The sequence below is a fragment of the Taudactylus pleione genome, unplaced genomic scaffold, assembly GCF_031769625.1.
Source record: "Taudactylus pleione unplaced genomic scaffold, aTauple2 ptg000554l, whole genome shotgun sequence".
Taxonomy (NCBI): domain Eukaryota; kingdom Metazoa; phylum Chordata; class Amphibia; order Anura; family Myobatrachidae; genus Taudactylus; species Taudactylus pleione.
This window is the reverse complement of record NW_028284956.1, coordinates 733,962-758,230: the sequence shown is the minus strand read 5'-3', so window position 1 is coordinate 758,230 and position 24,269 is coordinate 733,962. Positions and strand designations below refer to the sequence as shown.

Below are 24,269 nucleotides of genomic sequence, written 5' to 3'. Positions count from 1 at the left end.
AGGCTAGCTGTTCCCATATGGCAGTGTGCGGGGTGAGGGAGGCTAGCTGTTCCCCTATGGGAGTGAGGGAGGCTAGCTGTTCCCATATGCCAGTGTGCGGGGTTAGGGAGGCTAGCTGTTCCCATATGGCAGTGTGCGGAGTGAGGGAGGCTAGCTGTTCCCATATGGCAGTGTGCGGAGTGAGGGAGGCTAGCTGTTCCCATATGGCAGTGTGCGGAGTGAGGGAGACTAGCTGTTCCCATATGGCAGTGTGAGGAGTGAGGGAGGCTAGCTGTTCCCATATGGCAGTGTGCGGGGTGTGGGAGGCTAGCTGTTCCCATATGGCAGTGTGAGGAGTGAGGGAGACTAGCTGTTCCCATATGGCAGTGAGAGGAGTGAGGGAGACTAGCTATTCCCATATGGCAGTGTGAGGAGTGAGGGAGACTAGCTATTCCCCTATGGCAGTGTGTGGAGTGAGGGAGGCTAGCTGTTCCCATATGGTAGTGTGTGGAGTGAGAGGCTAGCTGTTCCCATATGGCAGTGTGCGGCGTGAGGGAGGCTAGCTGTTCCCATATGGCAGTGTGTGGAGTGAGAGGCTAGCTGTTCCCATATGGCAGTGTGCGGGGCTGTTTCCATTGAATAACTGCCCATAACGGTGTTAAAACTTGGCCACATCACTTATCCCATTTGACCACACGCTCGGTTTGCCCCAACCACACTACAGTCCACTTCGGTCACATTTGAATTTCACATGTTACAGCCCAATATCTCTGTAGTAGAGCAAGCACTGTCCTGTGGAGGATTAAGCATTGATGATTGAGAATTTGATTAAATTGGGAAAGTAATCGAGGTTCTGACCTCAGGATGGGGAGATTGTGGATAAACTGTGTAATGAGCGAGCGTCCTGTCTTCTATTCCAGGATTGCGTCAGGTAGAGATAACGAAAGCTTATATGGCCAAACAAGCTGACGAGGTCTCACTGCAGCAAGCCGATGTGGTTTTGGTCCTCCAAGAAGAAGACGGTAACATATTTCTAATTGTTAATAAAATAATGATAAAAACCTGCATGCTTCAATATATAGCTTTATTATCCCTTGATACCCGTTTCCATGGGCTAAAGTCCTCATCACCCCACTCTTATGTGGAATACTATGTATAGGACATTGTATTGTAGTCGAGCAAACCTCTTGGATCTTCCTTCTTGTGACTTGTCTGTGTCTCTATTTCCATTTTTGCTGATTTGCTTCCTTTGAACCCCAGGCTGGTACGAGGGCGAGCGGCTACGAGATGGAGAAAGTGGGTGGTTCCCTCAGACTTGCGCCAAAGAAATCACTAATCAGACAGCGGTGGAACGTAACGTCAAACGGATGGAGAGACTGAGGGTCGAAACAGACGTATAGATGAACTTAGGACGGGTTTTATGCTGTAACACACGGACACTCCGGGATCCCATACACTGCCCTATCGGCGACCTCGCCTAGTTTTCAGAACATTTCCCATGTGACGATTCCTGCCAGCCTTATACGTTATTCTTTCCTAATGGACGATGAATGCGGTCTTCTGCATTCACCGTCCTCCCGCCTCTCCTGGACACATTTTCATTTCACCTGCTTTTGATAATATGCTATTTTTTTTTTTTTTTTTATGTGATTTGCGATGGTGATTACACCTTAAACTATTAGTCTTTTTTCTTTTTTTTTTTTTTTTCTTAGTACTTTTATTGGAATGCAGATTCGCTTTGACAACGTTTAATATATGTAAATGGTATATGGGGGTTATCTTTTTTCTTTGTAAATAAGGTTTCCTTCCCTTCAAAAAAACAAAAAAATTAATTTTTCTTTTTCTTTTTTTTTAGTTTCAAATTAAAAACAACAATCACACCTTATCTAAATATAGAGTATTAATGAGTGACGTGCCATGGTTTTTATACAGATACATATTTTTATATAGACTTCCTGGGGTGGATGTGCTAAGAGATGCAGATTCCGTATACGGGTGCCTTACCGATGAGATGACCGCCCCCCCCCCCCCACCACCACCACCCACTCCTACACACTTACCCAAGACCTACCCAGTTGTGTAACCTAAATAGCACATTTATCCATAAGTCTTATTGTATGTGGCAGGGCCATAGCGGAACACTCCTTCATACAGCTTCACAGTATTGGGGGCGCAGTAATGTTTCTCTAGCACTATAGAGGACCAAAACCTGATCCATTACAAAGTGGGAAATTGGGCTCACTGAAGAGCTGGGAAGTGTTTTTATGGCACACCTTAGGGGGATATGTATCAAGCCTTGGATAAAGTGGAGAAGAGCCAATTAATCCGCTTTGAACTGATCTTTATCCAGCACAGAAATGACAGAAGCTGATTGGTTGCAATCGTGCAACTGCTCCACCCTATCTCTCTCCAAGGCTTGATAGATCTCCCCCTTTAGTTTGCCTAGTCTATATATATATATATATATATATATATATATATATATAATCCGCCCTGTTGCCAAACGTTGCATTTCCTGCAGCTTATTAATTTTAATTAGTTTTGTTAGGATTTTGTTAGTCCCCTTTTCCTGACACATTTCAAGCTGTAGTCCACTCCTCCTAACAGTAGCAGAATAGTTCCAGGGATTGTTTTTTCTTACTATGAGACTGAATATGTATGTGTGTATATGTCATGTTAGTATAAGTACTCGCTCCCGATGTTTGTTTATTTTGTATATGCCCAGTTAAAGAAATTTTTTAAATATATTCACCTAAATATATATATATATATTTGTAGCTTGGAAAATCTTCTCAATAAACACTACAAACATATTTGTAAGGGGGTGCTTTCATTTCTGGAAATGGCACTGCATATTAGCGTATGGCCTCTCCAAACTCAGGGTGCCCATAATGATCACTCTAAAAATGGGCCAAGTGCCCAGCAGGGGATTTTACATGAAAGTCAGTTGGCTGAGTGGAATTCGTGTTCTCGTGAAATGAAAAAAATGTCACCGAAGAAACAGTCGTTGCGTTAACCAGGATGGCGGATACCGTTCTCCCGGCCTGTCCTGTTACGTAAACCAGGATTTTAGCTTTATATTTTCAATATCAATACACAAAACAATTTTGCTTTCCAGGGAGAATCCACCTTCAAAATTGATATTGTCCAAGCCGATTTGTTCTCTATAGCCTCAGCTACAACAATCTGAGGTGCTGCGGTGGCGAGGGGCCAGGAATATTAGGGAAGTGAAAAAAAACACCCCAAGATGGAATGCCCACACCCCCTCATCTTCTATAAAGATGGCACCCGTGTTCATTACTGGGTCTGGCCACGGGGTGCATGTAGCATGGCACACCGCAGAACGCGGTACCTCGTCTGGTGCAAGTTAAGGGTACATGTAGCATGGCACACCGCAGAACGCGATACCTCGTCTGGTGCAAGTAAAGGGTACATGTAGCATGGCGCAGCGCAGAACACAATACCTGGTCTGCTGCGAGGAAAGATGCAGTACATTGTTGTGTACTGTGGTATGGTAAGTCAGAAAAGTAACGTGTGCTGTGGCCTAATTGACCTGCATGTGAAACAGCTTCATGTTTATACTATATAGCCCTTTGCCCAGTATAACAGGCTGATGTCCTGCAACACAATTAAACACAGTTCCATGTTCAGCAGGTACAGACTTGTACACCAACACTTACAGCACTATCATTTATCATTACTTAATTAACTTGTTAAAAATAAAGTCTTTGGAGAGCAAATACATTGTGCAAGGCACTGAAGCTATCCCGAATTGGATCTTCTAAGACTGCTTGTATTTTTTTTTTTTTTTATATTGAGGTTAAACTGTATTACCTACATGTATACACAAGGTGGCAGCATTAACTCAGTTTTGTAACTGGTCTCACTGGGATGGATTCCAGGAAAGTGAAGCAGAGGAGGTTGAACATGTTTGAAATGTCTTGGGATGATGTAATCTATTAATACTATATTCATGTTCAATGGGGTCTTGTTTATCCATGTTACTATTATATTGTTGTTTTTGTGAGGAGTATTTTTATTAATCATTACACCAAGGGGTTCATCCGGTGTACTGTAGATCAGGATCTGGTCTCTTTGGTGCCCATTCTGTCAATGTTAGTCACAGCATATATGGGACAGGTACAGAAAATGTCCTGATTGTGGACAGGGTCCGGAAGTTACTGTGAGGTCTATTTACTAAGCCTTGGATGTAGATAAACTGAATGGTGATAAGGTACCAGCCAATCAGCTCCTAACTGCCATGTTACAGACTGTGTTTGAAAAATGACAGGAGCTGACTGGCTGGCACATTACCTCCATTCATTTTATCTCCATCCAGGGTTTAGTAAATAGACCCCTGTATGAGCGGAATGTGGCTGGACCGAGTCCTCACTTTGCCGGTAATGGTGACCATTGCTGTATAAGGAACAGGTCAGCCGCAGTTGGTGACTGTATGCATGGCGCTACTCTCAGCAGTACCAGGTAAGACCAGTTACAGGGTTAACCCATAAAGATGGCAGCTCAAGCAGCGATATCACAGCCGATAAATACCCCAGCGTCTGCAGCCTGGCAGTGACAACAATAGGGAATGGTCATCTGATGTGGACCGTTATCAGGTAGGTTAACAGGTGCAGTTGTGAGCGCAAAAAACACACACATGAACAAGATACGGTATGTATGTATGTTGCAAATAACAGGGTGCACAAAACGTTGTTGTTGCTTAGAAAGCTGAGCAGGACTAGTGGTCCCCCAACACACAGGAAAGCTTATTGTTTGGGTGAAAGTCTGTAAAGAGTTATCACCAAGTTTTTTGAGTACTAATAACGTGTCTTCTGCAGGTTATCAGGACATTTTGAGGTCTCCCATCTACTAAGAAGGTGCCCATACAGGAAGCCAGGATCCGAAGTGGAGAAATCATGATGCCCTTGATAATGAAACCTCACATCGTGCTGCGGTACCAGAGAGGAAAGCCAGTCTGGACAGAAGAGCTACCATTCAGTGTGACTATATGAGGTTGATGAGACCCTTGCTCGGACGGTGGTGGAGTGGTGTCCGTAGAGTTCCGGTTCCCACCAGTGGAACCCATTGATGGGCCTAGGGAATGACAGGATGATTTGAGACATAATGAATAAGGTGCAAGTTAGTTCCACTTTCCTAGTTCTATTTTCTTTGTTCTATTTCCTGTGTGATGGAGACGCGTAGATTTCCCATCACTGCTGTATATCACTGGGGGACCAATAGGATGCTGCTGGGAAAATCCACCGCTGTCGCACTAGCTTAAGTTGTAAACTGTGAGTTCTGTATAATGATAGGATGACTGAAGCTAGAATACAAGCTGACTTATTATCAACCTATATATACAGTACGTTACGCATTTCTGCTGCGGTTCTGGCTGTATCTTCAAATTCGGATTTTGCGTCATTCCCTGGGATCCTGTGCTGCACTACATTTGTATATGTAGTTGTCTGCGGCACATATAGTTTATATATGACTAGTGCTGTGATGAGGACGCCCATAACCTCTGCTGCTGGTGTGGCTGGAATAGGACTGGGAACACTTACATCCGAGTTCTGTTGGTAAAACGTGGGCAGGGAAGCAGATGTTTAGCAGAACCACTTTGGAGCAGACCTGGCCAACCTGTGGCTCTCCAGCTGTAGAGAAACTACGTGTCCCAGTATGCCTTACCAGCTGATCGATGGGATGGTATGTTGGGACTTGCAGTTTCACAACAGCTGGAGAGCCACAGATTAGCCAGGCCCGTTTTAGAGCATGTTACTAGTCTGTAATACGCTTGTTTTTAGCTTTTCGTCGTATAGTAGAAGATTTTTCAAGCTTAGAATTTTGGGATAATATTTATTATCCTAAGCAAATCAGAGGCTGGAAGGGCATGCTGGGACTTGCAGTTCCTCAACAGCTGAATATTCACAGTTTACCTGAGCCTGGGATAGGCTTAGTCAATATCTACATATTATATTTTATTTATAATAGATGAAATCATTTGTAGTTACAGCTTTTGTTTCCAACCACATTTAGGTAAAGTATCAGCCAATGCACAGAGTTTACTCAGGTGAACAACTATCAAGGCTAGTTTAGGTCTATTGAAGTAGTGTGTATATTTATTACCTAGAAGTACAAGTTATAAGTGTCTCCAATATTTTCTCTTTATGTGCAGTGGGATCATGTTGCCCCCTGTCTGGTATTTGGATGCTCTCGGGTTTGTCCAGGATTTGGTTCTGCATAGGCCGCTAACTGCCATTTACACCAAGACCGAGCAAGTTCAGCCAATCGGATGATAAGGGGCGGAGCAGAAATCGGTGAGTGTCTGTAACTCAGATATGTATTATAGCAAAGTCCCTATTTTTAAGTATTGACTGAATCTTCTAATGTTCTTGGCTGTGTTATTAATAAGTTGATACTTTTTACCTGCATTTTAAATCTTTAAAAAAAAATAATTTATAATCAAATTGAGAAATCTCGTCGCGATGGGGCTTGTAGTTAGGGCTAACAAAGCCATAATGTGCATAATGTACCAGCTAATGTCCCTGGAAACTATTTTAAAATATCTGCACCTATGGCGCTATATTTATACAGTATATACTCTACATTGGGCTATAGCCACAGAATATTGGCTCTGATTTGTGCTATAGTTACTAGACTCGGCTCTCTGCTTTGTGCTGTACTTTCCAGTATATGGACTCTCCACTGGGCTCTGCACCATAATATGGGTAGTGCATTGTATAAGAGCTGGAGAAGACAGTCCAGGTCATCATGTTGGCTAAACCTGAGATCTGGTATTGAAGAAACCGCCCCGTTGTGTGTCCTCTCCTATGCAGGAGGTTACCTGTGGCTATCAGTAACAGTCCTATCTTCAGTGCAAACATGTTTTAGATTTTTTATCCCACCCACCCTTCATATGTACTAAACCGTTCCCTGCAGGCTCTGCATTAGTACTGTGGTCCCCAGGATACAGGCTCTGCATTAGTACTGTGGTCACCAGGATACAGGCTCTGCAGTTGTACTGTGGTCGCCAGGATACAGGCTTTGCATTAGTACTGTGGTCGCCAGGATACAGGCTTTGCATTAGTACTGTGGTCGCCAGGATACAGGCTCTGCATTAGTACTGTGGTCGCCAGGATACAGGCTCTGCATTTGTACTGTGGTCGCCAGGATACAGGCTCTGCATTAGTACTGTGGTCACCAGGATACAGGCTCTGCGTTCATACTGTGGTCACCAGGATACAGGCTCTGCATTTGTACTGTGGTCGCCAGGATACAGGCTTTGCATTAGTACTGTGGTCGCCAGGTTACAGGTTCTGCATTTGTACTGTGGTCGCCAGGATACAGGCTCTGCAGTTGTACTGTGGTCACCAGGATACAGGCTCTGCATTTGTACTGTGGTCGCCAGGATACAGGTTCTGCATTTGTACTGTGGTCGCCAGGATACAGGCTCTGCAGTTGTACTGTGGTCGCCAGGATACAGGCTTTGCATTAGTACTGTGGTCGCCAGGATACAGGCTCTGCATTTGTACTGTGGTCGCCAGGATACAGGCTCTGCATTAGTACTGTGGTCGCCAGGATACAGACTCTGCATTTGTACTGTGGTCACCAGGATACAGGCTCTGCATTTTATTGTATCAGCTCTATCAGGACTTTACATTTCATATTAGTGACTAGAATAGAGCAGTGTGCAGTCCTATATGTAAGACTATACGGTTCCCTGTAACTAGTGTGCACGCTATGCAATCTCTCATGCAGTGTAATAAAGACTTCCTCTCTCACATATTCCCTAAGTAAATAGTGCACTATGTATGGCACGCTCAGGACACACTCACGTTCCATAGCGCAGAGCACTCAGTGCAAACCTCTCCTGGCTGCTTGGCTGAGGAAAGTATCTGCACTGGCGAGTGCCTTATATTATAAGTGCAGCGATCCCGGGCATGGTGACACCCCCCCCCTTCTCACAGAAAGTCAAATTACCGGGCCATTTGGACACGATAATTTGCGGATCAACCTGGGTATTTCTTATGTGTGAAGGGGTCAACCCAGGTCGCAATTTCCAGGACTTTGACCATGGTAAAAAGCAGCAGGGAATCTTGACCCGGGATGATCCTCAAATTACCAGGTCCAAATGCTTGACCTGCTAATTTGCTTTTCTGTGTGAAAGGGGTATTAGTTGGGTATAGAGGGGATTACTGGGAGAATTGTCTTTGACCCACAATTCTGCTTTATAAACCCACTTCTGCCACGGTTCTAGTTAGCTTGCTGATGCCATTTACTCATGCCTACCTACACTCCCGGAACGTCCGGAAGACTCACGATTTTTCAGGTGGTCCTACGCCCCCCCCCCCGCCCACCCCGCCCCTGCAAGAGCGGATGGATCTCTCGAATCCCGCCCACCTCGTAGTACAGTGGGCAGTATGGGAGATTATACTTGGAATAGAGGGTTAGTGAGGAGGGGCGGGGCCAATATGACGTGAAGAGCCCAGCCCCGCCTCTGGAGTGGTCATCTGCATCTCCTCTCTGTGCTGCTCCTGCGAGTATGCATTTATTCAGTGCCCAGAACCAGCCCTGACCAATTTCATGCCCTAGGCAAGATTTTCCCTGGTACCCCTTTTAGTGTTTTACCTTTTTATAGAGCCAATATTTGATGCTTCCTGTTCACAAGATAATGCCACGTATTACTGCTCCCAGATCACATGAATACACCACGATTTGCTGCCCCCAACCCCCCCCCCTCATTTCCTCACTAGCAGCTGGTGCTGATGTGGTCTCTGGGGGCTAGGGGAGTTCATGTGGTCTGCTGCTGGCTCCTCAGTCTGTCTCCTTTGTGCTGATGTGGTATAGGGCCCCCCAGAGGAGCTGCCAGGAGAATGTGGCCTCTCCCAGCAATGGCTGTAGTCTGTGCTTTCTTTTGAATTGGGTCGATGCCGAAAAAACCCACTAACTGTAGCACCGCTGCTGATAGCGGACGTCCGCTGAGCCATCCTATCCTGGGTATTAGTCTTTTGCTGGGTACACACTTACCCAACCCAGTGGCTGACCAACCCGTCACGCCTACCGAGCAGCCGTTTTGGTAAGCTACAGATGTGTCCTCTTACATCTATCCTCAATGCGCCGTACAGCGTGACATGCCCGGCGTGATTGAGCCGCCAGGTCCCGTGCAACGCTGCTAGCGACCGGTGTCTTTTTTTTTTTTTTTTGTCGAAAATGCAAGCAGGAGGCACAAGGAAACTGGCTGATTCGGTATGTGACACTTGTATATCTCTGTTGAGACTATGCAGAAGTTGGCGTGGGAAAAAGCCGCGGCATCGTAGCGCTTCGTATGCAGATTCAGAGACTCGGTCACACACAGATATACAAGTGTCGCATCGCATTGCGACCTAGCCGCATCTTTGTATAAAAAAATTAAAAAATGTATCGACATCGGCTGTGCTGCAGGGCCGAACAAATATTTCTGTGAATGACGTCACTCGCGGACATATCGGGTGTACACACCGACTAAAGCACAATCGATATATCGTCCGAACTAATGGTCTATCGACAAATGTGTACCCAGCTTCAGGCATATGCCTAGGGCTTTGCCAGTGCTTACCAAGAATCACATTGCCTTAGGCTTATGCCTTTTCTGGGTAATATGACCATTGCAACCAGTGATGGCTGCAGCAGAGTCCAAAATTGAAACGGGGGAACCACACCAACTGCCAGTGAGTCCCAGCTGGTGATGTTTGGGGTGGCAGTTGGTGTGGCTCCCCTATTTGAATATTGGACTGCACCACAGCCCCACCTCTGGAGCTGCCACTCATTGCAACCCTGCCCAGAGAACCTGTGGCGTCACTATAGGGGTGTGGGCCCCTCAGAGGGGGTGACACCAAAACGCTGCTCCTTAGTGAGAGGAGGCGGGTGCTACAGTGTGACATCATCCTGCACCACTCGGCTTCTGTCACAGAGGAGAAGCCGGCACTAGTGTCCCAGAGTGATGCAATAGGGATTCCCTGCGGGGCCACGCCCTTTTTGTTAGGCCACACCCAATTTCGGGCAAGGGGGGTTGCTGAGTGCGCACCGGGTGTCACCAGATCCATTGACACCTCTGCAGAGAACTCATCGGAGAAGCTTGTAGTGTAGCAGCAATAAAAAAGCACACGGCACTGTTTTTGTTACGTAAAATGGTTCTTTGTTAGGATAGCATTGCATTCCAAGAGATGGTTTCATTCCAAACACGTGGAGAAAGTATAAATTATGTAATGAGCTTGGCATAGCTACATACAGTACTTACGGACCATGGCTGATGTGGACCTAAACAATGTTTTATACATACAATTTCCTAAATATACATCAAGTGTTTCCTTTTTCTTTATTAATGCAAAGTATTGTCAGGAGCGTATAGAATAAAGGTCTGAATGTAAACAAGAGGCGGTGGGAAAAGTCTTTTAAAAACCGTTTCAAATGAATTAGCAAAATGCTGACTTTATCGTGTGTCCTGTTTTGGTGGTCTCGCACAGATAGTAGTAATATGCTCGGGGTTGTGTCGGCGTAGATGTAACGGTACCGGTCACTATGTACTGATACTTACCGCAGATGTACTAAACAGGCTGCCGCTGCAAATCACTAAACTAATGACCCCCTACAGTGCAAAGCAGCAATAATGTGACGGGCAAAACCAACGTGGTTTTACCTTTTTTAAATGAATGCCACTTTAAATCTACAGGCGTGACTGCAGAGATTGCGCCGGTTTAACTAAATCGCAGCCTAATACATATCCCCCTGTATTGTATGAGAAATCACAATTCTATCTAGAAATCACTTTAACATCTTCACAAATAACCCGTCTCATTAGCGAATTAGTTTCCCTTTAACATTTATGAATAATAGCCTTAATATTCCTAGATGTCAGTGGGCGATAAAGCTTTATTTCCCTTTGCCCAAAACTGGCAGTAAGTTTCCCGGTTTACGCCCGTGGTAGCCTCGCCACGCCTTAGCACGGCAGAGTCTATTTAACGGGTTTCGCATCAGTGATGCTGATAATTTTCTCAACGATTACTGGCTTTAATTCTTCTTTTAATTTTTTTTTTACTTTACTAGTGGCACCAAAATCCCAGCTGCATAGGCTGGTGCTCGGGCTGATGCTGGTTCACACATAAACACACTACTAGTTACTCCAGATCCCTCCCCAGCGGCCTACACCCGTGCAGGTGTGAGCCAATGGCAGCAGCTGTCAGGGCTGTGCATTCAGGGTAGGTGGAGCCTCCGCTGTCATACTCCTGAGATTTGGTATAAATATGATTAGAATACAAAGAAGATATTTATAACTTATAAACATCTTCTTTGTGTATTGTAATAATTTTTATAGTTAACACTCACCAGCTTTGTGGCGCTCCCTGGGACTGTAGGGAGAGGAGGCAGCAGCAGCTCAGCCTCGCTTCTGTATAGTCACACACTGCTTGCAGAGCTGGGGGCGGGGCCACACCATGGGCAGTAAGCTGCACAGAATGCGAGCTAATAGAGACTTGCCTCTGAGTACAAGGTGTGTGTGTGTGTTGGTGTGTGTGTGTGTGTGTCTTGAGCACTGATGGACACCGTGGATGTGTCATGTGACCAGGAAATGCACTGCAGTGTTTAGAGATTGGAGCTCAGTCAGCAGCAGCATCAATGGACACTGAAGCTTAGTGTAGTGCGGGGAGAGTTACGGTGAGTAAGGGGTGAGAGAGGCTCCCAGCACTCAGACCCATCCCCAAGTGTGCCTCCCCAGCCATTGACCTCACTGCACGACACTGACAGCTGCGCGGTTGGTCACCCGGGTCTGGACCTGGCAGTAAAGGTATAGTAATAGCTATATATATTATTCACATCTCTCAAGGATGAGCTGTAATCGGAGACACTGTCCTGGGAAGAGGATTTTCATCGCTTTCCTAAACAATACGTAGTGAGTGCCTACAATTAAGTGTTCCTTCCCCTTAGCAAAAGTCCATTCACAGCTATTGTGCCTTGGTAAGTCTGAGAGATGGTCAGTTCATCTTGGGGGCTAGACTGCATGACGCCTCTATTTGGTCTCTGGCAGACACAATTCTACTGATGCATTGCTTGTGTTGTGTAATACAATTACATGTGTGTGTAATATCCTTCTGAGGGGAAAACATGGGATTGGGCATCTGTAGATGTAACCAAAGGGTCTATTTATAATTGTGCAGTGATAGAACAGATCTTCTATCTCCGAAAAAAGGGCTTATTTTATTAGTAACGTATTTTACCTTCTGTAGCGCCGATCCTTCATACAGTAGGGGAAGCTATTGCCATTGACAGCTGGTGAAGGCCGTCACCGACTTCGGGGCTGGTCTGCGGTGAAAAAACACCTGTCTTTAACGGATTTCATTCTCTTCTACCTATAATTAGACCCCTTTAATCAGAGTTTCCCCAAACTACACCATTACAGTCAGGGCTTTAAGGATATCTGTTTGAGCACAGGTGACTTAATTAGTATCTCAGTCAATTTGATTTAACCATCAGGACTCGAGCTTGGATCTCCTTAAAACCTGGACTGTAATGGCAGAGTTTGGGGAAACTCTACCTTAAATCCTGGCTAGGTGAAGGCTGTTGCTAGTCACTGGGTAGTATGGGTGAGGCATTATACAGTACAGGGGTGAGTTCTCTTCTCCAGAAACTCATCATCCAGCATGTTAGGTAATTGTATTGTGTGCACAGTCACTAGGCATTTAGCAATGCCCCTCATAGTGACCACAGACCATCTAATACGGAGGAGACTGCCAGGGGCTCTGTAGTCATTACCGTGAAAATATTTTAGCTTTTAGACATGGTTACTCCAATTTACATGGACCTCTCATTCCAGATGGCTTCCATTACCTGTATTACCAAAAACATGTTTAATAAAAATATATATCTGCTGCCTGTCGGCCAGTGTGCACCCGCTATAGGTCTCTGAACGATATCATTCACAGACATATCGTATTGGCTGGGAGGATGGGACGGACAGTGTGTACAAACAACCATCATCGGCAGATATATCTGTTTAGGGTGTGCCCAGCATTAGACTGTATTTCAATCCGCTACAACCCACAATGTTGGTTGAAGCTCACTGAAAATACAATTTATAATTGACATATACACATACAGTTATCCTACTGTTTTCAGATGGGAGCTTCAATAGCGGGAATGGAGCGAATATCTGGCAAATGTGTTTGTCTTTTATCCGCACGTTAACTAAGTACCAGTGATCAGTGGGTCCTGGGCCCAAGGTTGTGACCAATGACATTGGGTTTTGTTCACCCGCCATACTTGAAGATTGGCAGAAATAAAAATTAAAAAAAAGACCCTTCTCCCAACATCTGACACAAGACATGGATACCACACACGGTCTGAGACTCTGTGACCCTTTTGGTTATTTCCTCAAAGACCTTCCAGGCTCAATACGACAACATATATAGATACTTCGGCTACTTTTTATCAGGCAAGTATAAAAGTCATAAAAGACGACAACCAGGACAGAACGTGAACATTGTTCAACGCCTACGGAGGCTAAAATGTCTCCTCTCTTCTGATTGGCTGGATTCCGTAACAGTCACCTATGAATCTATAGCGTTGAAGACCTTATACATGGCATGAGCTGCTGGCGTTGCGTTTCCGTGCAGGAGCATGTAAGGCCGGGCCTGTTTCTATACAAGCACCTCAGGCTGTGACAAGAGAGGTCATCTCGCTGCAAACCGTTCCTGCCTCAGATTTATGGCTGGCGTTCTGTCTTTTGGTCAGGAAAACAAATGATAGAAAATGGCATGGACTCCTAATAAATCGAGGACCTCTCTCGTACAACACCATAAATAGAGAAGAAAGATCAAACTGTGAAATATGGTCCCATCTTCCTGGTCAGTGCAGTGGCAGGCGCTCAGGCTGTCCTGTTCCGCGTATTCGTCAGGCTCTGTTCCAGAAGCCTTAAATGCAGAATATCTGTCACTTTTATGTCCTCCCGTTATGCAGACTTTAAATGTACAGTGTCCATAAGAGTCAAATAGTGGTTTCATGGTTGGTTTTAATGAATTGCAACACTAGGCACAGGCTATGGATGGCGTTTGTTTGTATGTATTAAATACCTAACTGAAGATCTAGATGGTGGTCTAGGTTGTACACCTGAAAGACACAAAAAAAACCAATTCTAATTAATAAAAAAAATAAAATGAATGCTATATTTTGTTTGGATTTGTGGGGCAATACAAGCCAAAGTTTTAGCCCAGGAGTAGATTGGGGTTATTTTGTATACCGTTGCCGCTTGGTATGTAAGGGCTAAGGAGCGTGCTACAGCCTTGCAGTGGTTGAACGGTGTTCCGGTCCTTGGTGCAGTTTGGTTGTTGCACTGTGGCATATATAAGGGTAGGGTTCCTGTGGAGGGGAAAGGGTGTCACAGTGCCCTAACCTTTTCGATTTCATAAGGTCTGTCCCATCTACAACATGTGCAGTCAGAGATCCCCACAATGGCTCAAACTGCCGCCAAGAAGACAGGACAGGTTCACGGCTGGGGGTGGGACTGGTAGAGGGAAAGCCTGCAGTGCCGCCATGTGGGGAAGTAACAGCATGGTGCAGGGGAGTCCTGGCATAAATCAGGTCCAAATGATTAGTATTCTCATAAGCTGGGTCCACTCTGTAAATAGGGAGTTGTAACTAATCCAGAATTGGGGGCCTATTTATTAGGAGACATTATTACAGGATTATGGCATGTTCAAGCTTTGCTCCCATTTACTATGCTGGAGGTGTGTATACTAAAGTGCCGCCAAGTAGTATAAACAGACGCCATTCCACTTAGGTCCAGCGGTATTTCATACCGATCCCAATAACTATGTCCGGCGGTTCAAATCCCGACGTGGGAAGACCGGCAGCAGTGAAGATCCCGACAGCTAAAAAGGTAAGTATAACTAACCCTATTCTCCTGCCTAAGTCCCCCCCGGGAGCCCCTAACCTAACCCTTACCCCCCCGCGGCTGTCCGCACCCGGCTTACCTTCGTTCGGTATGCCGGGCGTCAGGCTCCTGGCGTAGGGATAATGACCCCTGCCGGGATTTGACAGTCGGTAAGCAGGCGGTTGGCATTTTGACTGTCGGCTTCCTGACAGCATCCCTAGTTATTATTGGGGACAGGGTCTAAACTGAGCCACTGTCCCATAACCAAGAGAATGGTTATGAATCGCCCAAGAGAGACCTTTCGTATTGCTGCAATACGTGGTGATGGGTAATGCCACTGTGAGGGGATAACTTGCGAGGGGCCATAAATAGATCAATATACAAATGTTTCTTGTCATTTGAATTTAGAGAACAAACGTCCAGCAGACGTAGATGATGAGACTACAACAGGACAGGTACAAACACAAATGGGTGTAGTAGGAAAAGTCGGCAGTCAGAATGTCAACATTTAAACATGTCCACACAAGTACGTTTTTTTTTTTGCATATCTTAGTTTAAACCCTTGGGTCTTTATCTGCCGCCCCCAATCAGAGCAGCTGAAGAGGCCGCCACTTCTGTTTCTACCCTGAATGGAGCCAGGAATAAGCGGGTCTCAGTAGGGACAGTGGGGGGGTGATTCAGATCCGAGACTTTTCCCTTTCCGGAAACTGAGCCCGTCGCTGCCCCCTCTCAGCCGGGAAATGGAGGCTGTCGCCGCCCCCTTCAGCCCACAAATGGCAGAAGACTGTCAATCACAAACAGTCTGCTGCCGCTCTGCGCACGTTCACACAAGACCCGTACTGCACATGAGTTCAGCGCTGAATAAGGCCTAGTACACATGGAACCGGTATGAAATCCCGACAACGGCTGAAAATCCAGATCGTCCCAAGGTAAGTATTAACTAACCTAACGTCCCCCCCTAACCCTCCTTAGGGGTGCCTAACCCTAATCCCCCCTCCGCCTAAACCTAAGTCCCCCGGGGCTGCCTAACCCTAAAGCCTCTCTTCTCCTAGCCTAACCCCCCGAGGGGGTGCCTAACCCTGTCTCCCGCCCCCCCCCCCCCACCCCCCACGGCTGACCGCAGCAGCGCCCGGCATCTCTTAGATCGGGATGCTGGGCGCCGGTTTCCCGGCGTTAGTAAAATGACAGGCGTCTAGATGTAGACACCTTTCATTTAACCCTCGCCGGGATACAGCAGTCAGGAATCCGGCCGTCGGGATTACGTCCGCCGGCTTCCCGTCTGCATACCGTACACATTGCATTGGAATGAATAACTCTATGTATATAGTGTCCCTAAGGAACAGCATCCAGTATGTTTCCTATAGATGGATAGTACTTAGCAGCTGTGCGGTGATGAGAGTAAGGCACTAATCAGAATGTATACGGTCACTGCTGTAGCCGGTGTGACTTACTTAGAAGTGCTTGCAGCTCGGGGGACATAAGTTGAGGGGGTCCACCTGCAAATATATCCAAAGGGAAAAGTTAAGGGACAATTAACAACAAAAATGTGTTTTATAATTCATATAGTCTTTACCTAATTTTATTCCTCCAGCATGAAATTAAGATCTGTATTCTAGTTTACCAGGCCTGTGACTGTACCCGCCATTGCTATACCATCCTACTGTATATGGCAGCGATTCTAAACCCTGATCCTCATGTACCGGAAACATCTCACGTCTTGTAGCGGTCATTACTCATGTGTTATGGTTATGTATAGAGTTAGTCTATTTTGCTGGGTCAGTAATTATCGCACCTGCTCCCACAGACTGAAATCCATCTGCTCCTGTATAACTCTGATTTCCTAATACTGTACCTGCCAATGCCATCCAATAGTATGCGTTATACAGGATAGACTATTATCTGATGGTGGATATATAACGCTACTTTCCTACACATTAAATAAACAATCCACGCTAAGGGCCGTATTCATCATCATTGAATTTCTACAAAAGTAGGTGAAAATTAACACAAAGCCCCGGCGTCCAGCGGAAGGAGCCAGACAAGGGTGTAGGGATCCGATCGGATTGCTCTTCGCAAACCCCGGGACTCCTTCCCATAAGGAAAGAGAGGGGTGTGGGAGCAAATACCATCTAAAGATGGCAAATGTTCCCACACTCAAGCTCCAAAAATATTAGGACAGCACAGACAGTGTAATGGTTAGCCTTACTACCTTGCAGCACTGAGGTTGTGAGTTCGATTCCCACTACGGCCCTAACTGTGTGGAGTTTGTATATTTTCCATGTGCTTGCGTGGGTTTCCTCCGGGTACTCCGGTTTCTTCCCACACTCCAAAAATATACTGGTAGGTTTATTGGCTCCCAACAAAAATTAACCCTAGTGTGTGTGTGAGCATGTGATAGGGAATATAGATTGTAAGCTCCACTGGGGCAGGGACTGTTGTGAATGGCCAAATATTCTCTGTAAAGCGCTGCAGAATATGTGGACGCTATATAAATAACTGGTAATAAATAAATAAATATTGTATTTTCGGAGCTTGATGAATTTAGGTCCCCATAGTAGTGTATGGGGACAGTGGGCCACATCGTGATAGAAAGCTAAGTAGGAGATATCTGTGATAGTATGAGATACCTGTCTCCTGCGGTACCTTTATGATGAATGGCCCGATCTTTAATTTTTTACAAAAGTAAGTGCAAAGTAGCAGTAAAAAGCTTAGTGGAGACAGATGATTTATTTTCGGATCAGCCGTCTCTGCGCTAGATCAACGATGAATTGCTCCAGCGCTCACGGCGAGTAATTATGTATGTTAATTATCGTCTCCTGATAATTAACATAATGAATATGTCCCTAAGGGTGTATTGCAACACACTGTTCTCCCACTAGTATACTGTGTGACCAGACTCTCCTGTAAGGACACATACTGAGTACCCTAATGAGCGCGCTATTGTTCTGTTTTCTCTCTCCCTCTTGTGGTAAAGTCTACTACTCCGTGCTGGGAAAAAAATGCAACTAATACATAGAACATTCTTTGGAATCTGCAGCCTTAGGGCCTGATTCAGAGCTGAACGCTCTGACCAGAGCGCTCGCTCTGAATCAGGGCCCTCCTCCCTGAAAATGGAGCGTCCTCTTGGACGCTCGCATAGCTGTGGGTGACCACCCACAGCATATGCGAGTGTCCATGATGATGGTCGCGATGGTCTTGACCATCGCGACCATCGGGCTTGCGGCGGAGACCCTGCGGTAGGGTCTCGCTGCCGCAAGCCCAGGAGTGATTTTGGCTCTATCAGAGCCAAAATCACTCCCACTGACATCACTAGTGATGTCAGTGGGGCCGGCTCCAGACGGTAGGCGTTCCCATGGGAACGCCTCCGTCTGGCAGGCACGCCCACCAAAGGGGGCGTGCTGTCAATCAACATCAACAGCACGCCCCATTGGTGCGAGACCCGGCTTGGCTGTCGCAGTCCGGGTCTCGCGCATGCGCACGACGGAGCTCCCTCCGTCGTGCATATGCGCAGTGGGGGAACATCGACCCGTTTGCGAGCGTCCTTTGCTCGCGAACGGGTCTGAATGACCCCCTTAGCCGGTAATTTATATCCGGTGTTTATATCGCTCTGTAGAACTTTGCATTGACAATAATATTGTACACAGTATTTAACTTCATTGGGATGTCTCCCCAAATACCTTCTTGGCAGGTGGGTCCTATAAATCCATTCAGGCAGATGCATCTTCCGGTCGGCGCGCTGCACTGTGCGTTCCAGGCGCAGTCACAGCTGAGGCTGCAGTTAGGACCGTAGTGATTTATCCGGCAGTCTATGGAGGAAGATAAAACGCCGCTCAGTAATCTGTAACACCACGCTCATAAACGTCTGAGGACTCAAGTTGTTCCGCATAGTTTGTAGCAGTTGCGATCAGAAAGCGAATTACTTGTCCTCGGTTCGCTCAAGTGGACGCGCCAGAAAGGACAATGGGAAATTCCCGCGTTTTAAAGGGATTTCAACCCCAAATCTATGATTTATTTTATTCTCACTTTGTAATAGAAAATTATTATTTATTTTACAGTCATCTACACACACACACTCACACTTCGGCCTCTATTCACCACCCCAATGGCTTTGAAATGAAACAAACAAGATGTGCTTTAACTGCAGACTTTCAGATTTCATTTGAGGGTAATTACATCCAAATCAGGTGAACGGTGTAGGAATTACAACAGTTTCTATATGTGCCTCCCACTTTTTAAGGGGCCAAAAGTAATTGGACTATCATCTCAAAAGCTATTTCATGGACAGGTGTGGGCTATTCCCTCGTTATTTCATTATCAATTAAGCAGGTAAAAGGTCTGGATTTGATTCTAGGTGTGACATTTGCATTTGGAATCAGTTGCTGTCGACTCTCAATATGAGATCCAAAGAGCTGTCACTGTCAGTGAAGCAAGCCATCATTAGACTGAAAAATCAAAACAAACCCATCAGAGAGATAGCAAAAACATTAGGTGTGGCCAACTGTTTGGAACATTCTTAAAAAGAAAGAACGCACCGGAGATCTCAGCAACACCAAAAGACCCGGAAGACCACGAAAAACAACTGTGGTGGATGACAGAAGAATTATTTCCCTGGTGAAGAGAAACCCCTTCACAACAGTTGGCCAAATCAAGAATACTCTCCAGGAGGTAGGTGTATATGTGTCAAAGTCAACAATCAAGAGAAGACTTCACGAGAGTGAATATAGAGGGTTCACCACAAGATGTAAACCATTGGTGAGCCACAAAAACAGGAAGACCAGATTAGAGTTTGCCAAACAACATCTAAAAAAGCCATTACAGTTCTGGAACAACATCCTATGGACAGATGAGACAAAGATCAACTTGTACCAGAGTGATGGGAAGAGAAGAGTATGGAGAAGGAAAGGAACCGCTCATGATCCAAAACATACCACCTCATCAGTGAAGCATGGTGGTGGTAGTGTCATGGCGTGGGCATGTATGGCTGCCAATGGAACTGGTTCCCTTGTATTTATTGATGATGTGACTGCTGACAAAAGCAGCAGAATGAATTCTAAAGTGTTTCAGGCAATATTATATGCTCATATTCAGTCAAATGCTTCAGAACTCATTGGACGGCGCTTCACAGTGCAAATGGACAATGACCCGAAGCATACTGCAAAAGCAACCAAAGAGTTTTTTAAGGCTAAAAAGTGGAATGTTATGCAATGGCCAAGTCAATCCCCTGACCTGAATCCGATTGAGCATGCATTTCACTTGATGAAGACAAAACTGAATGGAAAATGCCCCAAGGACAAGCAGGAACTGAATACATTTGCAGTAGAGGCCTGGCAGAGCATCACCAGGGATAAAACCCAGCGTCTGGTGATGTCTATGCATTCTAGACTTCAGGCTGTAATTGCCTGCAAAGGATTTGCAACAAAGTATTAAAAAGTGAAAGTTAGATTTAGGATTGTTTAGTTTGTCCCATTACTTTTGGCCCCTTAAAAAGTGGGAGGCACAAATAGAAACCGTTGTAATTCCTACACCGTTCACCTGATTTGGATGTAATTACCCTCAAATTAAATCTGAAAGTCTGCAGTTAAAGCACATCTTGTTTGTTTCATTTCAAAGCCATGGTGGTGGTGAATAGAGGCCAAAATATAAAAATTCTGTCAATGTCCCAATATTTATGCACCTGACTGTATGTATGTATTTGTGGCACCTTTCACTGCGTTTACCCGTAATCTTTCTCTCCTTCCAGAGTTCTGCTGCTCACCAGACGACACCAAGGCCCACTGGTAAGATATGTGGGTGGTGTAACTGGCGACGGGGTACAATATTATTGTGGCCAGGTCCAGAAAGGATTGAACCTGAGAGTAGGAGCAGATACAACCCCTTAAGTTTGCCGACAGCCGGTGCAGAGGCATTAACCTACGTGTAACATATACATTCTCCCATGCCAGGCACAGGCAGCCCTGTATGGCTACTGCAGTGGCATAAAGGGCAGTATTCATTTTTTTTTTTAGCAAGCCCGATCTCCCATCTAGAGTGATGGGAGATTGTGGGCCGATATTCAATTGACTCAGAATATCGTGCCCAAAGAGGTTGGGTTTAGCTGCGTAAAACAGCTAAGCCTGACCAAAGTGCTGGGCGCGATCGGAAAAAGTGTCGTTTGGGTGCCCAAATGGATCACTTTTCATGCATTTCCTCTCACCACCCCTGGGGATGTGAGCTGAAATGCTGGCGCCGTCAGCTGGTGGCGCCCAATAGGATCAATAATGGAATATCTCCGTCAGACACGAAGGGGGGACAGCCACCATTGAAGCACCTATCAGGCAGCTTTCACATGGCCAGAAGCGGGTGAACATGATCTTGTCTTTATATTATTACGCTTCATAGCTTGTTGTAGATAGAAGTCTATATTGATAAAGAACATCCTTGTAAGCTGTTCTCATAAGCAAAAATGGGCGCTAGAACCTGCCTCACCTATATCGCAGGTTGTTCCAGTCCTCCCAGATGGGCAAAGGCACGTTCCGGTCACTGGGTCGCACGGTACATTTCCGTCACATTCGCAGGTCCTCTCACACCTCTCTCCAAATGTCCCTATTTTGCAGCCTGACGTACAGTAATATAGGAATATAATGCACTGTTATGTTATTTTCACAATATTTATTATGTCACCTGAATTATTTAGTTGTTATTTTTACAGAATGCATTCACTTGCACAAAGTAGTTATGTCATATAATTATAACCCATGGTTCCCGCAGTAAAGGCCTTACATCCATTCTCCGTACACCTTGTAAGACCGTTGTGGTCAGCTTTTATTAATATGATTTATGTGAGGGTTGGATCACACTAATAGGCAAGACTCTCAGACACTGACCTTTTTCACATTCATCTCCATAGAAACCAGCAGGACACTGACATTCTCCGGTTGTAGGATCACACGATGCTTCATTTTCACAGTCGCACTTTTCTTGGCAACCGTTTCCATGGAAACCAGGGGGACAGGCTGGAAAAACGAGTGCAGGACAGAAAACTTTCTATGTAAAGGGACAGTAACACTTTAACACTGACGCCTGTATCCTCCCACTGTCCCATTATTATTTATATTTGGACACGCATTTCCTCTGTTGACACCGATGTTAAGATGTAGGTAGATAAGGCCCCAAGAGCACCTGTACGGCGTCTAAATTTATAACCTCATCCAACCCATATATTATTTTGTGACTCAGGGGCCTGTTTTTCCTAAACATACACTTAATAATCAGCTTATTGACTATGTGTCACAATAAAATGTTATCACCACACGTTACAATTTTATTGCTTTAGAGGCTCCTTTTCGGCTTGATAAATGGACTCCCTTATGCAAAAATATGGGAAGCCTATGCGGTTTGCCTTTAACATTAACTATATAACAAACTAATTAGCCCCCTGGCCACAGGGCACCCGCCGCCCTCATTGTGTGGCAATATACTGTGCGCTGATTGGTCCTGAACAGCGCAGGGCTTGTCTGTTGTGCGCTGACTGGATACATGGCGCATACAATGGAGTTTCCGTGGTCTCTACAGTATTTACCCAACCCCCTCTCTGATAAGCAGCTGTCCCAGCAAAGCTTAACACTTACCCAGTGTAAACTTTCATTGCTATGAATAGTGGTGTAACATCCTGATAGTGTAATCTTATGCTGTGAGGCGTTTATTAAGTCCAATGGGTCACTTATTTCTGACGTGTCATTTATGCCCTCTCAGGCACCTCAATGGGTCCTACTTGGCTTATCCAAATAGGTAGAGCAGTTGGGTGTGGTATAAGACATTGACAGTAATTAGATAGACAAGGTCTAGATAGACACCAGATGTTGGACAGTTAACAGTTAGACAGGGACAAAAGTTAGACATGTAAAAAGTGCGACAGGTACAAAAGGTCGACATGGTCAAAAGTTTTACATGAAAATGGTCGACACAAATGGTCGACCATTTTTTCTTAGCCCTAATCTTTACCCTAACCCTCCCTCCTGGTGCCTAACCCTAACCGTGGGGGTAAGTGCCTAACCCTAACCTTAAAAAAAGAAAAAAAAAAGTGTCGACAATTTTTGTTTTTTAAGCCTAATCTTCAACCTAACACTAACCCTCCCCATGGTGCCTAACCCTCCCTCCTGCTGCCTAACTCTAACCGTCTGGATAAGTGCCTAACACTAAACCTAACCCTCCCCATGGTGCCTAACCCTCCCTCCTGCTGCCTAACTCCAACCTTCTGGATAAGTGCCTAACCCTAACACTAAACCTAACCCTAACCCTCCCCATGGTGCCTAACCCTCCCTCCTGCTGCCGAACTCTAACCTTCTGGATAAGTGCCTAACCCTAACACTAAACCTAACCCTCCCCATGGTGCCTAACCCTCCCTCCTGCTGCCTAACTCTAACCGTCTCGATAAGTGCCTAACACTAAACCTAACCCTCCCCATGGTGCCTAACCCTCCCTCCTGCTGCCTAACTCTAACCGTCTCGATAAGTGCCTAACACTAAACCTAACCCTCCCCATGGTGCCTAACCCTCCCTCCTGCTGCCTAACTCTAACCATCTGGATAAGTGCCTAACACTAAACCTAACCCTAACCCTCCCCATGGTGCCTAACCCTCCCTCCTGCTGCCTAACTCTAACCATCTGGATAAGTGCCTAACACTAAACCTAACCCTAAAAATAATAATAATAATAATAAAAAAAAGTCGACCATTTTTGTGTCGATCATTTCCCCCCCCAAACTTTTGATCCTGTTGACCTTTTTACATGTCTGACTTTAGTGTGTCTGACTTTTGTCTGCGTCGAACTTTTATCCTTGTCTAACTATTAACTGTCTAACATCTGGTGTCTATCTAGAATTATCTAACTAATTACTGCCTGGCTATAGTCCGGAACCCGAGCAGTTGTGGAAGATTTTGTGGACAATGCAAGTCTGAGACCAGCGCAGGGACGTTGAGCATTACACACCCTTTAGTTCAAGTGAATAACGCATCGAAAGGCTTAATATACGCACTTGCGTCCTGCTACATCTTTGCCGCCACTGCGACGTGCTGCTGCGAGGTGTGTGCGTCTTGTTTGCTTCCCTGGCGTACGGTAGCCTGCGCGGCAAGTCGCATGCTGTGATGCACGCGCACGTGTGCTGCATTGGCGGCAAAAATGTAGCAGGGCACATCTGCAGTTAACTTCAAAATATATGATATCTTACGTCTTGGGTAAAACTAGTTAATTAAATAGAAGTATTCAATATTAATTGTGTTGTTATGTGTTTACGTCTGATTTTATGCAAGGTCATGAAACTGAGAAATGACCAGACGAATTAGGTGAGCACTAAGGGTAGTTCTTGCCTTTAGCAAAAATAAAATAAAAATAAAAATCACAAAAAAAAAATATTGTAT

The 24,269-nt window shown here is 45.5% G+C and overlaps 2 protein-coding genes across 3 annotated transcripts in view; one reads left to right on the top strand and one right to left on the bottom strand.

Moving 5' to 3' along the window:
• ARHGEF16 (Rho guanine nucleotide exchange factor 16) overlaps positions 1–2,783 on the top strand; it is a 72,991-nt gene extending 70,208 nt beyond the window's left edge. The window contains exons 14-15 of the mRNA XM_088452602.1: positions 900–1,001; positions 1,240–2,783. Of these exons, the coding sequence (XP_088308728.1) occupies positions 900–1,001; positions 1,240–1,379 (242 nt within the window). The 3' untranslated portion in view covers positions 1,380–2,783. The remainder of the gene's footprint in view (positions 1–899; positions 1,002–1,239) is intronic.
• Positions 2,784–10,142: 7,359 nt separating this feature from the next.
• MEGF6 (multiple EGF like domains 6) overlaps positions 10,143–24,269 on the bottom strand; it is a 433,964-nt gene continuing 419,837 nt past the window's right edge. Inside the window, exons 35-39 of one of the 2 annotated variants that reach the window (XM_088452600.1) lie at positions 21,739–21,867; positions 21,341–21,469; positions 18,553–18,681; positions 16,327–16,371; positions 10,143–14,112 (exon numbers count right to left, since the gene is read on the bottom strand). In XM_088452600.1, the coding sequence (XP_088308726.1) occupies positions 14,042–14,112; positions 16,327–16,371; positions 18,553–18,681; positions 21,341–21,469; positions 21,739–21,867 (503 nt within the window). In that variant the 3' untranslated portion in view covers positions 10,143–14,041. The remainder of the gene's footprint in view (positions 14,113–16,326; positions 16,372–18,552; positions 18,682–21,340; positions 21,470–21,738; positions 21,868–24,269) is intronic. The other variant, XM_088452601.1, reaches the window with a different exon arrangement.